We start from the raw sequence: 19,839 nt of genomic DNA, 5'->3' as shown, positions 1-19,839 counted from the left end.
TTCTCCTAAGCACCCAAAAGATGTCTGCGACCGTGAAAGGAAGAAGTGACCGTAATTAGCAGTGGCCTGGAATAGAGATTCTTTGTCGTAATCAGGTCATCTGATAAACCTGATTATTATTCCCAGATTCTTCCAGATCCCCTTTCTTTTTAAATCATTAGACACATTTGTCCAATCTATGAAATCAGAATATCTTCCTCCACAACATTCGGCTCCAAGTGCTATTTAACATATCAGCAGCTAATCAGAAGAGACAGTGACATCTGATGACATCTCAAAGAAAAACACTACAAGATTATTATTTTTTGTCCACAATGATAAAAACTGTATTTTTTCATAAATTTTTCATGAATCTTATAAACATTAATCTCACATAATTCTTTCTCCTTCTTCCTTTTAGCTTATAATACAAAAGCAAGCAATGCCATTGGTTCAGAATCAATACATCATTATTCAAATAAAATAGAGATCAGCTAATTTTAACACAAGAAGTCTGCCTACACAGTGGTTCTGTGTAAGATTGCTACCAGTTCATTAGACAAACTGGGAGAGGTAATGAAGGTACAACTGTAATAAAGTAATCGTAAGGTCTAAAAATGGTCTAAAAATGGTAACACCAGAAGGAACCAATAAATCTTTCAAGGCATCTGTAATAGCTACAGGCCAGTTTTGTTTTCCTTTGTTCAACTAAGATAATAACTGATCTAAATGTCATTGCACCTATCGTTTTAAAGGTGCTGTATGGCCAGTAGCACAGGCTTTTGGCTGTGAAAACGTTTTGTTAAGTGGGCATTTTTCATACACATATCTATTAAGTGCAATAGTTAAAACACCAATGCAAGTTTGTGATCACGTTCACTGTCTTCTGTTTCCTTATTTATACAAAATTATCTGTCCATACCCATCTTGTTTAGTATAAACCAGATAAATAGTAAATTCATTTTCATTATTGTGGCCTTCAAAGACATTTATTTTGTGTTAAATATTTGGCAGCTGTGCTCACCAGGCAGTCTGAGGTCTTAAGGGCAGATGTGAAACTGCGGTCATTGCAGAACTACACTTGAAGTGACGGACGCTGAACTTACACTGCCCTTGCTAAGACCTCCCACTTACAAATTCACTGTGATCATATTTATGGGATGCCAGATAAGAGTACTCTTGTTGAGAAAACAAATGCACTATACTTAACTCTCACTACTGTTTTTGTGCATTTATTGATTATCTTTTCAGTGCTGGTTCCTTCCAATCCTGTTTACATAATTTGGGGAGACGGATTAAAGTGGAGGAAATAAGATAGAGGACTTCAGTAAATCAAATAGACAGGAGAGGTAAACCTGAGTAACTGCTTTGCATGAGCATAAACAATCCCATTGGGAACCATTAGAAGCAGTTTTCTATTTAAAAATAAAAAATAAAATTATGAATAAAAGTAAAACTTGATTACGTTACTGCAGTTTTTAACACATATGACACCTGAAGTCATGATGGTTCAGCAAACATCACAATAACAATGCATGACCTATTGTGATTTTGCAATTTTCATTCAAACCAACCATTGGAGAGATCCAGGGGGGAGTTAGGAAGAGATTTTTTTCAGAATTAACTGGCTGTCATTTCAAGTCCAAGATGACAACGAATACAAAACTAAACTAAACTTAATTTAATTGATTTGTCAAATGTATTTGAATTGACAAAATTAAAAACGTTATTTTTTGCTCGTAAAGTAAAATAAGCACTACAGGGTTAAATGTTAACCCTTAAATGCATGAATGTTCTGCCAATCATTATTACATATTCGGGTCTTTAGTGACCCGGAACTATTTCCAAAATGGATGATATCTAACTGCTGCAATAGCCTAAATAAAACTGCTGATATTTTCATAGCAATTACAAAATAATAAAATAAAGCATATTTCGTTACCTTTTCAATCTTCAAAGGGTTCAATTTGAGCAGACTGTCCTCATCAGAGCTCATTTCCCAAGTACATTCAGCATCTGACTCATTCACGATCTCAACCATGTTCTCAAAACTATCGTTTTCAACATCTTCAAAATCAAAAGTTTGATCTCTGGCAGCTTCTTCACCAGATCCACCATCAGTGACATTTGATTGTGATAAAATGCTTGCAATAAATCGCTGAGTCATTTCAAGATTTGCTGGTGATTCTTGTTATATGTCATTGGTAATCATGAATGAAAAATCACATCATCATTGTGTATCAGACATTGCCACCTTGAAAAAAATATACATTCTTACATACCTCGGGTCACAACCGACCCTACACTTTTTACAAAAACTTAATTAGAAAACAGACATTCTTTTATTTTTCCTGTTAGATTGATTATAATAAATAGATTGAGGAATACTAAGAAGGCTGATGTCTAACTTTAACAAATGAATAAAGGGGAGGGTAATGAAGTCCCGGGTCGATAAAGACATGAGGTAGCTATGCGTTTAAGGGTTAGCCTAAACTCAGATGTATGGCGTTGACACCACCTCCTGTTTTACTTCTTTAAAAGGCCCCTTGTACAATACTTAATTTGTATGCAAAAGATTATTATATTGGTTGGACCATATAATTCTGGGAAGTGAGGATTTTCATGTTTGGGTCTTGATGGGGCATAGCTGAGCTACTTATGTTTAGTTCTACACCACATTGTATTAAAGGCACAATATGTAAGATTTGTGTAATAAAATATCCAAAAAAACACTTTGTGATATATGTGATATACAGTGTGATATATTTAATGCAGTTGTGTACTTACATTATCCCAATTTGTAAATCCAGAGAAATTCCAGTTTTAAATAATGGCTTGTCCCGTGACATTGTCATCTATCAGTGACGTAATATCCGCACTATCCACAGTTTCTGCTTGTAGAAACCATAGATATATACACATAGGTGCCTCATTACAAACTTGGACTTGACAGAAACTCCGCTCTCACATGTGTTTTAATAGACAGGTAAGCAAAAGTATATTATTTATTGTACACATACAGTTATAATGCACTTTGTTTATACTTCAGTAATGCTTTTTTATCAAGTCTGGTGACCAAGTCTATGGCAGTGAAATTAAATACAGTATGTGTTTAAAATATTCAGCCATTACTTGCAAAGACTGTGGGTGCGTTCAAATTTACTTTTAGTACCACTGTTTTAAATACGTAAAACTGTTTGGTGGGTTAATGGTTAAAAAAACATTAACCCAGCAAATCATTTGTCAATATGTCACATATCAATAACAGGCTAATACAGCATTACATTTCACATTCCTTATGACATAAAATGTGATGACATAAAATAATGTGATCAAATGTACAGGTAATACAAAAACGAATTCATCACCTCATCCATGAACATGATTCGTATATTCCTTACATCTATGGATGGTGAAAGTGACTTCTCCCATCGTTCCATTCTCCTTCATAGCGTCATCAAGCTTCGCCTTTGTTTTTGTTTTGAAAATGCGACCTGTGGCGGTGAAAACGTACATATTGTGCCTTTAAGGCCCGTTCACAACAAGGATCATAACAATAAAAAGATTTCGTTTTAAAAATCATTCTAAATGTGTTAGAATAGCAAAGCTATAAGCACAAATATAATGATAATGACAAGGCAAGGCAAGGCAAGGCAAGTTTATTTATATAGCACATTTCATACACAATGGCAATTCAAAGTGCTTTACATAGAAGAAATTAAAATAATGAAGAGAAATAAGAATAATTAAAACAGTTTAGAAAAATAAAATAAAATACAGTACTTAAAAAAAAAAAAAAAGAATATTATTATAGATCTTTCCTTCAAAGGATTCCCTTAAGACTTAAATCTTTCAACCTTCTTTTAACCTTCAATCTTCTTACGACTTCCATCTATCATCTTTCCTTTAACTTTCTATTCTCCCTCATTTACTCACACGTTCTTTTCACTTTCTTTAGCACTGCGTTCACATTCTTTCTCAGACGAAAACTTTAATATCGTCATTTAAATACTGTTCTACTTTCAAACCCACATTAATACACGTCACTTTCACATTATCACCTTCTGAGTGGGCATTTACAGTTACGGGCTAAATGCCCTGCTGACATAGGAGAAATTAAAATAATTAAAAGAAATAAGAATAATTAAAACAGTTTAGAAAAATAGAATAAGATACAGTACAGTACAAACAGTCGGACGAACAGTGGCACAGTGCTCATTCAGTAAATGCATAGCTAAACAGAAGTGTTTTGAGTCTGGATTTGAATGTGACCACTGTAGGAGCACATCTGATCTCTTCTGGAAGCTGGTTCCAGCTGCGGCTGGCATAATAGCTAAAAGCAGACTCACCATGCTTAGAGTGAACCCTTGGTATTTCTAGCTGATATGATCCTAATGATCTGAGTGATCTGTTGGGTTTATATTCAGTGAGCATATCTGCAATGTATTGAGGTCCTAGGCCATTGAATGATTTATATACCAGTAATAATACTTTAAAATCAATCCTAAATCTAACTGGGAGCCAGTGTAAAGACCTGAGGACTGGTGTGATATGTTCATATTTTCTGGTTCTGCTCAGAATCCTAGCGGCAGCGTTCTGTATGAGCTGCAACTGTCTTATGGTCTTTTTGGGAAGGCCAGTGAGGAGTCCATTACAATAATCCACCCTGCTGGTGATGAAAGCATGCACAAGTTTCTCTAAGTCTTGTCTGGAAACAAAGCATCTAATTCTTGCAATATTTTTCAGATGATAGTATGCTGATTTAGTTATTGCTTTGACATGACTACTGAAACTAAGGTCTGACTCTAGTGTCACACCAAGATTCCTGACTTGATGTTTAGTTGTTTGACCCCTAGAGTGAAGGTATGAGAACTTTGAGAACTTCATCTTTGTTTCCAAACGCAATAACTTCAGTTTTGTCTTTGTTTAATTGAAGAAAGTTTTGACACATCCAACTGTTGACTTCATCAATGCATTGGCACAGGGAGTCAATGGGGCTGTAATCGTTAGGCGATAGGGCTAAGTACAGCTGTGTGTCGTCTGCATAGCTGTGGTAAGCAATTTGGTTATTTCTCATTATTTGGCTCATTGGGAGCATATACAGGTTGAACAGGAGTGGCGCAAGAATTGAGCCTTGAGGGACTCCGCATGTCATGGATGTCCACTCAGACTTATGGTCTCCTATACTAACATAATAACCTCTCCCATCTAAGTATGACCTGAACCATTTTAGGACTATCCCAGAAAGCCCCACCCAGTTTTCCAGCCTGTCAAGAAGTATGTTATGATCGACAGTGTCAAATGCAGCACTGAGGTCGAGTAGTACCAGTACTGATAATTTGCCTGTATCAGTATTTAAGCGAATATCGTTTATTATCTTTATGAGCGCTGTCTCTGTGCTGTGGTGCGGTCGGAAACCAGATTGAAAATTGTCAAAGTATCCATTCGAGCTTAAGAATTTGTTCAGCTGATTGAAGACAACTTTTTCAATGATCTTGCCTATGAAAGGAAGATTTGAGATCGGTCTATAGTTGCTTAATATGGTCTTATCTAGATTGTTCTTTTTCAGGAGGGGCTTGACAACTGCAGTTTTCAGGGAGTTTGGAAAACTCCCAAAGAGAAGTGCGGCATTTACCACTTCTAGAGGAACAAGAGGAGCAATATCATTTGATTCACTTTCAGATACATTTTTCTCGCTCAAGCTTTTAAAGCGGCAAACAACATAACTGCAGAGCGGGATCGCTTATAATAAACAGAACGTTATTGTGCGTTGGTGTGGATGCCAATATACTTATCTTTAGTTATTATCTTAATATTTGGTGAACAGGCCTTTATAGCATTTTTCCATAGTCCTCACAATACAATATGCCATTTGTATACAAACCAATAAAAATTACAAGCCTGGCAGTTTTACAGACGTCAGCCTGGTATGTAGGCGGAAGCTTAATTCAAGCATTATACTAACTAACCTCAAAATGACCTAAGACTTTGTGTGCGTTTCAGTACAGTTTAGACGGCAATGACCTTCCATGATGGCTGCAATGGTGGTGACATTTCTTATCATTTGTTTGGGAGACTACAGAGTTGGCAGGCTGCTTCTTGGGACTTGTGAAATGGAAGCAGCTCTCCATCTGGTTTTGAGAGAGGTTCAGGCACAGTTCAGAGTTGTTTAAGTTCACAGACGCTCAAGTTGACTCTCAGGTCAGCCATGCCTTATATCTGTCGTCTACCATGTTCAATATGGTTTCACACCATAAAATCAGGTCACAGCCTGGTCACTTTATTGATGTTATTGGCAGAGTCAGAGCTTCATGATACACCTAAGCAAAAAAAAAAAAAAAAAAAACAGAATGAAGAAAGCCTGTTGTGGATCTTTGTAGAAATGTAAAGAATAAAGCTCTCTTTAGACCCACTGCCATGACCTGCAAGGGTACAAAGCTGCAAATCCAAACTCCAGTAAATACAGCTTTAACATTTTACCAGGTACTGCTTTGGACAACTCTGTGTAGATCAGCTTCTCTCTTTGTATTTTACAATCCAGTATGTTTATGTCTTAAAGCTGATTGTATCGAATCAGGTTTGTTTTAATTAAGAGCTTTAAATGAGAATGAGATCAGTCTTCATTTAAACACCTATTACTGCTACCACAGTTAAAGAAGAAAAACAGTGCTGACCTTTGCTTGACTCAATGAATATTGTTTATCACTTATTGTTTATAATAGTTTTATCTTTTCCAATGGCAGCTGGAGATTTGTCACAAAACTCCTCATGCATGGATGCTACAAAATGATAGTCGAATGCATTCATTGCACTTCTCAACATGCATTTGCAATACAGTCCTTACAAAACAAAGGTTTACCGGCTATGCAGCTTTTCTTAGCTTAGACTTTCACAATAGATAAACTTGCATGTGTTATTTTCCTACAGTACATTAAAAATAATTGACAAGGAATAGTCTAAAGAGCATGATGATGGTTAAAGTGATATTTCACTCTCAACATTTACTCACCTTCATTGTAGGAGTCATACTTACTATTTTAGTTTTTACAAATGTGTTCATTTCAAAATCTTTTGGTTATAATATTGTTAATGTTGTTTATTTCTGTGAGATTGTGCCCTCTATATGCTTAAGGGGAAATAACATTTAAAGGATATGCCACCCCTGACAGGAGGGGGGCGCTGGTGCAACGACATTCAGTCTTTTGACCTTGCACATGGAGTCAGGATGGCACGGTGTAACACACTTGCAAGCAGTATATGAGTTATTTGGTTTTTGTTGCAATCCATCTTTATTTTGATAAACTTAAGTCATTGTTTGAATCCTCAGTGGGCCTCTGAATCTATTCATGCCACTTTGCAAGCATCAAGAAAACATTGCATCAACACCTCCCACAGTGGACAAGAAACAAGGGACAAAATTGGAAACACCGAACATTGATTTTACCACTACACTCATGTTGTTTATAAACCCACCAAAATGTGTTCCACAGAAGAAAGAAATGTCTATAATTATAAACAGTAAAAAATAAAATTAAAATAAAGTATTAATTTGTTGTAATAATAATATTAATAATTTGTGCTACTGCATTCAGATTCTACGAAGCCCCTAAAGGGACATGGTGGTGGAAAAAATTTGGGATGGGAGAAAAAAAATATTTTTCAAATCTTTTGCGTTCCCTCGCAAAATGTTTGCGTTCTCTCACAAAACCTGTTGTGAGCTCGGACAAACACTTCCTGTTTAATGTCCCGCTGACAGTGTTTCAGATCTCCGTACGTTAACAGTGGAGCGGTTCATAGTATTTGAATTTATATAAAGAAATATATAAAGAGATATAAAGAAATGCGGTCAGTGCTTTACTCAAGGAGTTCAGTAAAGTAGGCAATATATTCATAGATTTGAACTTCCCGGATCAATAACTTGTGAGCTAAACGTTGTTAAAACACAAATGACACCTATTTCCTATTTCTAATCATAGTAACGTAGACAGTGAGCTACAACATAATTTTCCTCAAAACGTGCTTTATAATATAAATTGATCTCTATGAGCTATTGGCTGAGAGACAAGTCCGAAGGGACCATCTACAAGGAAAATACCAACACATAAAGACTACAAGACTCTTTCTTTATGCTTACATAAAAGGTTCCTGGAGACACATTTACACAAGAAAGTAACCAATAGGATTTTTCAGAAACAATATTTGTGTTTGCATACTTTCTAATTATTACTCACCAGTTTACAAATGTACCTCAATTTAGCTTATTGAAACTAATTCATTTTTATCCATTCAGATGAGACTACAAGTATCAGTAGCCTATATCAAGTAGCTTAGGGCTATATTACAGTTTTTTTTGATTGCTAAACAACAGTGAACACAACTGGAGCTACATGTGCAAAACTCTAACTACAGTCTGCACTACCAACAGTCACCTGAGCTAAACAGTTCACATCACCTGCAAAACTCACTCCAAGCAACACAACTCTTAACACATAGCTCAAAACAGGCTCAGTGCAGCCAAACACTATACACAACCCTCACTGAGATAACACACACTGTCACTCAGAACACACTGAGAGGAAAAACAGCATCAAACACCAATACAGAAAATACTAACTTTTCATCTTTACAGTTTCTGCTGCTGTGCAGACTGTAGTTAGAGTTTTGCACATGTGACTCCAGTTGTGCCCACTGTCGTTTAGCAATCGAAAAAAACTGTAATTTTAAACTGATGCAAAATGTGTGCATTGCTTCTCTGGTAACAAGGATCATGTAATACTTTTGATTTGCAACATCCCCTAGTGGTTTAGTTGGTAAAGACATGTTCTCACTTTTGGTACTGATGTTTGTAGCTTTGAAAACATATACAAAGTATTGAGCAACAATATTGATATTCAAAGCGATACAATTTTACTAGTGGTATTCAGACACAAAATTCTCAAAAAGTTTATAACTAAAGTTTCAAATGATCAATCAGGCTGTTAAAATGTTTGGTAATAGGTTAAAATACTGCTTAATATTCAGTATTCATATCACATTATTCAACCTGTTTTGTGTGTGTGTGTGTGTGTGTGTGTGTGTGTGTGTGTGTGTGTGTGTGTGTGTGTGTGTGTGTGTGTGTGTGTGTGTGTGTGTGTGTGTGTGTGTGTGTGTGTGTGTGTGTGTGTGTGTGTGTGTGTGTGTGTGTGTGTAACACTTGAATTCTTTGCTTTGGTCATTTTGCCTCAGTGACTCAGGTGGCAGAGATTAAAACATGCAGCAAAAGTGTCTGTCTGTGCGTGTGTGTACATGTGATGTAGAGATTTGTGGAACATTTAATCTCAAATTATTGGAAATGAAAAAACTTACAAATCATTAACTTAAAATTGGATAATGACCCATTAGCTCTGTAGCAATGGGTTTGTGTTTGTCTTTTTGGTTTGTTGGCTTGTTTATGCCTATATTATGATTATGTGGTAACACTTTACAATAAGGTGCATTAGTTAACATTAGTTAACTACCTTAGTTAACATGAACTAAGAGTGAACAATATTTTTTCAGCATTTATTAATCTTAGTTAATATTAATTTCATCAATTACAAATTAGTTATTAAAATCAAAGGTTGTATTTGTTAACATTAGTTAATGCACTGTGAACTAACATGAACTATGAATGGTTGTATTTTTATTAACTAACATTAACAAAGATTAATAAATAGGCTACTGTAACAAATGTATTGTTCATTGTTAGTTCATGTTACTTAATACATGAACTAATGTTAACTAATGAACCTTATTGTAAAGTGTTACCGATTATGTATTAGGAAAAACAATTTTTAACAAAGCAGTGATTAAATTGCTGGAAGGCATAAAATTGAATCTATAGGTCCTTAAAAGGGGATGGTGAAGGGGGTCCACCAATTAGTCTAATTTAGTTTTATTAATCTAATTGTTTTTAGGGAGAAAAAAAGAAAAGAAACATAAAACATTACAGTTTTTTTGGATTGCTTAAGCACAATTTTCAAAACAGGGCCCGTGTTTTCAAAACACTACACACAATTAGCACAACCACACACCCAATTAGCAAAACACTACAGATCCTTTGCATAATTAAACACTCTTGTAAAAACTATACACTTCTGTTTAAAAACCACACTTTGTTACCATATGAAACACACACGTTTCACATTACTATACTCTGTTTGCACGAGTTACACTCTGCTGTGATAAACCTAAAACACTTTTAGCACTTCTACTTCCTTATGATTAGAGTAGGCTACCATCAACAAAGTACAAATATAATGTAAATTCACCAAACACTACACAAGACCAATGTTGCAGACTGAAGAAACTCATTTATTTCTCAACACGCCCAAAATGTTGACATGGAGATTCATAATACTGTAACAAAATGTCACTTTACGTATTGTACTGTAAGTTTACTGTAAAAAAAAAAAAAAAAAAAAACTAGACATTGTCTCTTCGCCTAGCTGGATCTGGCCAGAGAATTTCATCAACATCGCAGGCAATGTTGTCATTAGCAAGACACCTTGGAAAGAAACGTCTTGAATGACGAATCCATCCTTGCATTGCTGCTACCTCCATCTGGTCACAGGCCTCCTCCATGGCTTGGATGAGGGGTACCTCAGCCTGGAGACGGAGATCATATACCTTCCACCGCCATGCCGAGAAAAACTCTTCTATAGGGTTGAGGAATGGAGAGTATGGTGGAAGATATAGGACGGTGAAATGTGGATGTTGCTGAAACCAGTTCTGAACCAGAGCAGAGCGGTGGAAAGACACATTGTCCCAGACAACAATGTATTGCATATGATCGATTTGATTTGCTGCTGTTATGTTGTGCAATTGGTCCAAGAATGTAAGTATGAGTGCTGTGTTGTAAGGGCCCATATGGGCATGGCGGTGGAGGACCCCATTATGTGTAATGGCTGCACAGAGTGTTATATTACCCCCACGTTGCCCTGGGACATTGACTATAGCCCTGTGGCCAATGATGTTTCTTCCCCTCCTTCGTGTTCTCGTCAGGTTGAACCCAGCCTCATCTACGTAAATGAACTCATGCTGGATCTCTTCTCCATCCATTTGTAAAACTCTCTGAAGAACAGTGTCAGGCAATATTGTGTAGTTCAGTGTAGATCTAGTATACATATTACAGTACAGTAAAAGATTATGAGACAGTATGCAAGATCACACTGCTAAAGTGAATACATACCTCTGCATAATCATGCCGCAGTCGTTTCACCCTTTCAGAATTGCGCTCGAAAGGCACTCGATAAATTTGCTTCATTTGAATATGGTTTTTTTTTAGGATGCGTGCCAGTGTTGATGTTGAGACCTGATGGATATCGTTGAAAGTGGCGTGGTTATTGACAATGTTAGCTTGGAGCTGATTGAGTGTTATAGCATTGTTGGCCAAAACCATGTTTACTATCTCCCTCTCTTGCTGCTCTGTGAACATAGGAGGCCTTCCCCCTTGTCGTTCCTGACCCTCAATCCTATGTAGAAAAAAAAAAACAGTATACAATAGTACAGTAATTTCACAGGAAAAGGTAACAGAAGTGCTGAGTGCATAGAATACAGTACAAATACCTATTTTCCAGTCGAAATGTTCTTATCACACTTGCCACTGTGTATCGGCTTAGATTTGGCTGTACTCGCAGTCCAGCCTCCCTCAGCGTCAGGCCGTGGTTGACAACGTGGTCAACCAGTGTTGCGCGGATCTCATTTGTCAGATTCGGTCCTCTTTGAGCACCTTCTTGTCTTCCTCTTCCTCTACCTCCAGCATGGCCTCCATCTCTTCCTCTTCCTCTGTTGATTCCTCCTCTGTTGATTCCTCTTCCTCCCATTCCTCCTCCTCCTCCTCCTCCTCCTCCTCGTCCTCCTCCTCGTCCTCCTCGTCCTCCCCTTCCTCCCCGTCCTCCTCCTCCTCCTCCTCCTCCTCCTCCTCCACCTCCTCCTCCTCCACCTCCTCCTCGTCCTCCTCCTCCTCGTTCTCCTCCTCGTCTTACTCTTTCTCTGACTCTTTCAATTGTGCTTGAAGACAGATGAACTCACCTGCTGCTTTTTATAGTGCTTATACACCTGATTGGTGTGTCTACAATTAAGCAAACAAGTGTTTGCACACCTGATGACTGTGTTGAACCAATTGGTTGGACGGTGCGGTAATTTGACAGTCAGTGCTTTGGTATTGCAAGGAAGTGACTTCATGATAGATTTTTGTGTGTAATGTATGTTAAGTGTGTTTAGTGTTTTGCAAATCACTGTGTGTAGAGTTTTGCAACAAGTGTGAGGTTGACAATGTGCTTATAGTTGTGCAAATATGGGCTGATGTTTTGCTTCTTGAGTGTAAGGTTTTGCTAATAGTGTACTACTTTTAATTTTAGTGTGTAAGCAATCCAAAAAAACTGTAAGTTAACTTCAACCAAAGCTAAATAAGCTTCAGTTCAGATGAATGTTTCATTGTCCCCTCATTAAACTATTTTTTGTTTCACAGACAGGGCTTTAGCCTAATTCCAGACTAAAATGCATGTTTCATGTTTACTATAGTCAAGGCTTAAATACCAGCAGCCACATTTCTTTACAATATAAAACCCCCAAAATGTTCTTGGTCTGGACAAGGTTGAATAACCCTGATCGATATAATGTTCAGGTACCAGTAATGAAACCCTTACAAGTTCACTCTGCTTATGTATGTACATTTGCAGGAACTGAACACATTGTCCCATCTCTGCATCATTTACGGTTAGTTCTGATTCAGACAGTGAGTAAGAGAAGGATTGTGTTAGCTTTTATTTGTATAGTGGACTGTTATCTTCATTTCTGAGGAGGACCTTGTTCGGATAAATATCCTGCGGCAGTCAACAGTCCCACACAATCTCAACGGTACACCACACAGATTGCAGGTCCAACATGGCCTCGTTAATGCATGTGGTTGCTTCCATCCTGCTGCTGTCCACATTAACGTCAGCGGTGAGACACTGAACTTTTTATTATTATTATTGTAATAGTAAATATGTTATAATGCCTTTTACTGATTGTCTTTTCTCCCTTTTTCACCTTAAGCAAATGAGAGGGGACTATTCACCGTCGCAAGATATGTGTAACCCAAATGATGGGTTTGTAAGTACAGATTGTCTGCTCTGGATTGTTTTAAGTAATAAACTTACAATTAAAATGCTACATTGTAACAGTCATTGGTTTAACAGTCACTCTCCATCCTTACTTTCTCAGGGGACATACTGCCCTACCACATGTGGAGTTGCTGATTACCTTCAGAGGTACAAGCCTGATATAGACAGAAAGCTGGATGAAATGGAACAAGATTTGGAGGAGATCGCCAACCTTACTAGAGGAGCGCAGGACAAAGTGGTCTACCTGAAAGACTCAGAAACACAAGCACAAAAACAAGCACCAGGTAACACAATTTTTCATTAATTATGGATTAACAAAAATGCAAAACATGTGTACAGAGGTTACAGTTGTCTCGGATGAGCTTTTGAGATTTTTAAATCTGCTCCCGGGTTGATGCAGGTTTCTGTTATTTGAAATTATAGATAAGTGCCCTGAATGTCATGAAAATTTAAATGTGGAGTAAGCAACAAATAACATATTTTTCTAACACCTTGAATACATATGAGTGTGTGTGTGTGTGTGTGTGTGTGCGTGCGTGCGTGCGTGCGTGCGTGTCTTGTTATTTAGAAAAAAAGTAAATATAATAGTTTATTTATTTATTTAAAATGTCAATCATTATTCATTCATTCATAATACAGATTACGGGAGTCGCACAACATAGCTGTTTACAACCCCAAATTATCTTGTATTTTAAAAGACTTGCTGAGCTTTATTGTTAAAAACACATTCATTTATATAGCGCTTTTAACAATATTGATTGTTTTAAAGCAGCTTTACAGTGATAATAGGAAATTAAAGTAACAGAGATTGTTTTGGCTTTACAGCAGCTCTAGAATAAAGTTATTGTCCAGCTAAATTTAGTTTTGATTGATTCACTTCCATGGCAAAGATCATTAGTTATTAACTTAGGGGCCGCTTACACGACACCGTTCTAACAGAAAACCCTTAACGCTTTCCGGCCCGCTCATTCACACAACAACAGTGCCTAGTGGCTCGAGAACCCAAACCTTGAAATAGGTTCCAAGGTGCAAGCAGTGACATTTTTTTTTAAATGTTATCATCTCCGCGTAAACTTCAAAAATACAAATCTATGAAAACGCTGATGGTGTGCAAATGCGTATTATTTGTTTAGTCTGTAGGTATGCACGTTTGAATATATATATGCGCAGGTGTGTAGTCTTTCTTTACAAATTGACCTCACCAAATTACTTGTTTGGCCTTAAAAATTACAGAATTATTTTATTTTTTTGCTTGTCAAAATTAATAAAACTGAATTTAAATACAGAAAGTAAAACGTGCTTATCATTGAATAGTCATTGTATGTATGAATTGTATTTTAAAATAAATGTTAAACTTCACTTGATTTTCATGAGGTTAATCACAATCCTTTTGTCAGATACATACATCAAAAAATCTTCAAGCATGCTGGATGATGTATTGCGATTTGAGAAAAGCATTCTCGCTCAGGAAGATCAAATATAGTGAGTACTTTTTCTTGTTTTTTTTTTATACCACTTTTCATGTCCTGATAGTTTATTAAATGTCATTATATAAATCAATAGTCTTATTAAATATACTTTTTTTTAATTCCCCCTCCCCAGTCAACTGCAGTCAATCCTACAGGCTAATGAGAAACGAATTACTGATTTAAAGCAGCTGTCTCTCCAGCTGGACCAGTTGTGCAAAGAGCCCTGCAAAGACACTGTGGAGATTCAGACAGTCACAGGCAAAGGTAAAATCAGCATTTGAACATCTTAATGACAACTGACATGGTGAATTTTCTTTACATACGATTAGAGAGCTGAATTATGTGTACTTTTCCCCAGACTGTCAGGACATCGCAAACAAAGGTGGTAAGGTCAGTGGGCTCTACTATGTGAAACCAGCCAGGGCTCCTGAGGCGTTCCTGGTCTACTGTGAGATAGACAGCTTTGGACGTGGATGGACTGTACTTCAGAGGGTACGCAACACAACAGACAATGCACAGTGACTCAATTTCCATTAAAAAAAAAGAGATACAGGGCCGTTGGTGCCGTGAACCAGATGAGAGTGAGGTTTAGGGTGGTGAGTCCAGTAGTTGTTCAGGTAAACTTCACTCCCCTGGCCTCAAGAGGTGCACAAAAGACAGACTTTACATGCTTCTTACATCCTTTTTATCACACCTGTCTCCCATGCCGGTTGACGCTGGCTCTAATCCCACTTGATGTGGTGTGAGTAGGACCAGTTACAAATGCATGCTACTTTATTGATCAATCAAAATTAATTATATGTTTTTCAGAGACGGGATGGCAGCGTTGACTTCAACAAAAATTGGATTCAGTATAAGGAAGGCTTTGGGTACCTCTCACCAGATGACAGAACAGAGTTCTGGCTGGGGAATGAGAAGATGCATCTGCTGTCGGTTCAGTCCAGTGTGCCTTATGTGCTAAGGATAGAGATGGTCGATTGGGAAGGCAACAAAAAGTAATGAACCATGGGAAAACATGAGTTTTTCTTACTCTTACTTATGTTTGAATCTCACAAGTCGAGTTCCACAATCATCTTATTTTTTTTATTTTTGCATTTGGAATACTTTTATCCAAATCGACTTTCTGTGGTTTGGGTTACAGGAATGGTGTTTAATTTTGGACATCAATTTAGTGTCAAACCTAAGTAAGATTTATCCATGAATTCCAAATGCAAGAGTTTTCTTTATCTGCAGTTGTCAAACAGGACTTTGCTCCGCAACCAAAATTGATTTTTGTCAAGTGACATTTCATGACCTCTTCAGTCAGATCAAACACGCTGCTGAACATTAGGGTGCACAGCAATCAATAGGCTGAGTGTTTGTCACAAATTTTGTCTTGTAAAACTTGCCTTCTCAGGTATGCCGACTACGCCACTTTCAAACTTGGACCAGAAGTTGATGCATACCGCTTGACGTATGCTTATTACTTTGGCGGAGATGCTGGTGATGCCTTTGATGGTTACGACTTTGGCGACGATCCCAGTGACAAATTCTACACATCTCACAATGGCATGCAGTTCAGTACACCTGACAGAGACAATGACAAGTTCGGGGAACACTGTGCCTTGCAGGAAGGGTCTGGCTGGTGGATGAACCGCTGCCATGCTGCTCATCTCAATGGAAAATACTTCCAGGGTAAACCATTACACTCTTTCCTCTTCATAGGAGATGGTCTTCCTTCCAAAATCCATCAATATTATACTGATCTCATTACTGATGTATTTTTTCTGTCTTTACAGGTGGCAAGTACACAGAGAAAGACACACAGCATGGATATGACAACGGCATTATCTGGGCCACGTGGCACAGTCGCTGGTATTCTCTGAAGGAGACCACCATGAAGATCATTCCCATTAACAGAGTCACTGCTGGAGGGCAGGAAAGCGGTGTCAAGCAATTTGGAGGCCTGGGAGACATTTAAAGACCTTACCAAAGCTCTCCCCATTGTTCTGAGATATCATTTTGTTTTTGTGAAGCAATTGTGTAAAAATCATGGAAATGACATGGGCAAAGCATTTTTAAGTGAGTGTAAACATGTCTATTGGTGTCTGATATTTTCCATTCTTCAAAAATTAGGTCTGCAAAAGCTTCGTACACAAGTCATGTTGGTCATGTTTTTAAATTCGATCAACTCATTTAAAATAAAATGGTCTAACGCATTGCACCTGTCAATGAATTAATAAAAATTCTCTGTCTTTTGTAAAAGAAAGGTATTCTGTAGTCCTCTTTACTTAATATAGTAATCACGGACAATGTAGGTGAAGTTCAAATTAAAATAGGTATGTCACAAAGGTACTGTAGGAAACTCAGAAGCGAAGACCAGGAGACTTGGTTGTATCTTCAGCAGGATTCTTTATTGAGAACACGAGCTGTCGGTAGCTGCAGTATTCAAGTCTAACTAAGGCAGTGTACATTGTAGTTTATATACATTTAGAGGGCAGTGCTTAGAAATGGAGACAAAGCACCTGGGTGACGACGTTAAACAAAGCATGCAAATGACGTATACAGATATAGGAACCCGCCCCAGACTCTAGAGTGTTACCAATCCTAATCCAATAAGCATAACTATTCAAAGACTGGGACAGGGGCTCCAAGAGCCATTAAAGAAAAAGGGTGAGGGTCTCAGTAATCTGACTCATTTAATTTACAATACAGAGAACAGGACTGGCAGGAATCTCTTGCTGGAAACTTTGCTTAACAGCTGGTATCATCATCATAACCTTAAATGCTAAATTCAATGTACTCTATACCTTAGTTTTTCATATCATGTTAGGTAAGGACATAAGATCAGCAGATTTTATACAGATTCTTAAATTTGTAATCCCACAGTACACAAATTTTATTTTCATTTTATATTTAAAAAACAGATACATAGAACCTTCATAACACAAAAATGGGTAAAACTGTATTTTAATGTGTCCTAGTTACACAGGTTACACGTAATTACTGTTGTAATAATACATTATGCATAATTACAAGCAACTAACACTTAACCAAACCCTAAACCTAATTAATATGACTTTTTTGTGTAATTACACTGTAGAGTAGTTTCATTATAAAGGGTATCAAAATACGTTGTAAAAAAAAACTACGGCTCAGAAAATTATTTTTTATGTTTACCATTTTCTTTGCCTGTAACAAACATCCACCCTATTCAAAATGTGAACGTGGGAGTGCATCATTGTTTGTTATTCAGGTTTTGTGTTGGTGTGTTAACCTCTGTGTAGGAGTTGTGGACCAGTAAGTCAATATTGCCCCAGTACTGTGATAGAACACCCTGATCAGGCTGCACTCCAAGCTCCCTGAATGATGCAAGGATTTCATCATCCCTGCTGTGGAGCATCAATCAATAAATATTGAGTCAGCAATTTTGACATAGGAAACAAGTGCCTTCTTGTTTGCATTGTGGTTGTGAATTTTTCCAGATCAGGCATAGCCTTATGTAACACTATCAGTCTTGATTAATTAAAATTCCTGTACAGTTTATTGCCATCAAGTTCATAGCAATGACTTTTTGTATCTCACCTATTACGAATCCATCAGTAGAGATGTACCTTTAGTTTGTGTCAGAAATACAACTCTATCTGGAACCTAACATCGCTGTTAATGTTTTGCTTATATTAGGGGTAAACTATCAGGACAAGGGGTACGTTTAATCATTGGGTAATATGTGAATGATTCTTACCTTCTTTTGTTGCACATGTATTCCCATTTGTATTAACCAATCATAAAAAAGGTAAGCTATTTGAATTAGTTTACAAGTAGCAAGATAATTTTCAACATTTTGTAATGCTGTTTGCTGAAATATTTTCTGCATTTGGAGGCATAGTTCATTGTCACTATCAGTTGGGCCACTAACACTCTTTAAATCACAGCAACCATTTTGGAACAACTGCTTGACTTAAAGGAGTAGTTCACTTTTGAACTAGAATGGCAAACAACAGTTTGAAGGTTCAAATGTCAGTCTCAATGCATCTTGAAAGGCTCGACACAATCCTAGCCTAGAAATAAGGGTTTTATCAAGCAAAACAATCAGTCATTTTCTAAAAAAAAAAAAAAAAAATGATATAGCCGGAAGTACAGACCCAGTGTTTTCAAGTTTGTAGTATGAGGACCGTTCAAATTTATTGTGTTGAATGACACATATTTATTTGTTTTTGTGTCAGTTTATTGTTTAAAATGGTCCTTACGTGTGCACATCCTGGATGTTTAACAATGTCGCACGTGACCTTTCCAACGTGATGCATTGAGACTGACATTTGGACCTTCAAATCGTTGGTTGCCATTGAAGTCCATTACATGGAGAAAAATCCTGGAAAGTTTTCCTCAAAAACCTTAATTTCTTTTCGAGAATATAGGCAAGGAAATAACCTAAACGAATGGCCTGAAGAGTGTTTCCAAACACTGTTCCTGGAGGCACACCAACACGCTTCTCAAATGGAAGGCTGCGTCCAAGTAAGGCTGCATATCTCGGCTGCCACGTCATCAAGCTGTCAAAGGACATCTCAATTTAAAGGATCCTTTAAAGACAGGATTTGTTTCATGTCCTTCATTCATTTTTGAGAGAAATTGCCAAATTACACTTTTAAAACAAGTATTCGGTTTCAACTTACTCAAATATCTACTGATAGGAATGTAAAAAAAAAAAAAAAAAAAAAAACTTTAAAGCACTTGAAATGTTGACATCTTACCAAGAAACAATTTTATAGTTTATACTCTTTATTTACATAAATGAACCACGGTGAATATAATTAGACAGGTTGTGAACCTTGTTTTGCTTTTAGGCAAAAAACAGCTGGTCTGGTACAAACATTACTGCTGCTCATCAAACGGCAGCTCAAACGGACAATGCTATGTCCGACCTTTGAAGGCGTGGCCTTTGAAGTCCGAGTCTTTCGAAGAATGCAGCCTTTGAACTGGGACACAGCACAAGACTAGAAATATATGGGTCAGAAAAGGAAGCCTCCAGGAACTGGGTTGGGATTTGGGAAACACTGGTTAAGATGGACTAAACTTTAAAAATAAAGTATAAGTTTAAGAATTAAAAAGTGAATCAAGTAAAAACTTTTCTAAATAAAATATTAATTTTCACATAATTGCAGAAACTGCAAAAGCTGATACGCACAGCAGTATATAATGCACACACACAAAAAAAATCTATTTGTGAATGAGGGCACTAGAGGTTAAACTTTTTGTTCTTGAATTCATGCCTTTCATGAAATGAT

General features: G+C 37.1%; 1 protein-coding gene across 1 annotated transcript; it reads left to right on the top strand.

Moving 5' to 3' along the window:
• Positions 1-12,788: 12,788 nt before the first annotated feature.
• fgg (fibrinogen gamma chain) lies at positions 12,789-16,823 on the top strand. Its single transcript, XM_082165674.1, has 9 exons — positions 12,789-12,945; positions 13,039-13,095; positions 13,207-13,390; positions 14,504-14,588; positions 14,709-14,839; positions 14,934-15,067; positions 15,386-15,570; positions 15,972-16,249; positions 16,354-16,823. Exons 1-9 carry the CDS (start codon positions 12,886-12,888, stop codon positions 16,533-16,535), a joined length of 1,296 nt encoding a protein of 431 aa, XP_082021800.1. The 5' UTR covers positions 12,789-12,885; the 3' UTR covers positions 16,536-16,823.
• The last annotated feature ends 3,016 nt before the right edge of the window (positions 16,824-19,839 follow it).

The sequence above is a fragment of the Leuciscus leuciscus genome (genome assembly GCF_965113295.1).
Source record: "Leuciscus leuciscus genome assembly, chromosome: 3".
In the NCBI taxonomy this organism is placed as follows: Eukaryota; Metazoa; Chordata; class Actinopteri; order Cypriniformes; family Leuciscidae; genus Leuciscus; species Leuciscus leuciscus.
The sequence above is the reverse complement of the archived record's forward strand: the minus strand, read 5'-3'. Positions and strand labels throughout refer to the sequence as shown.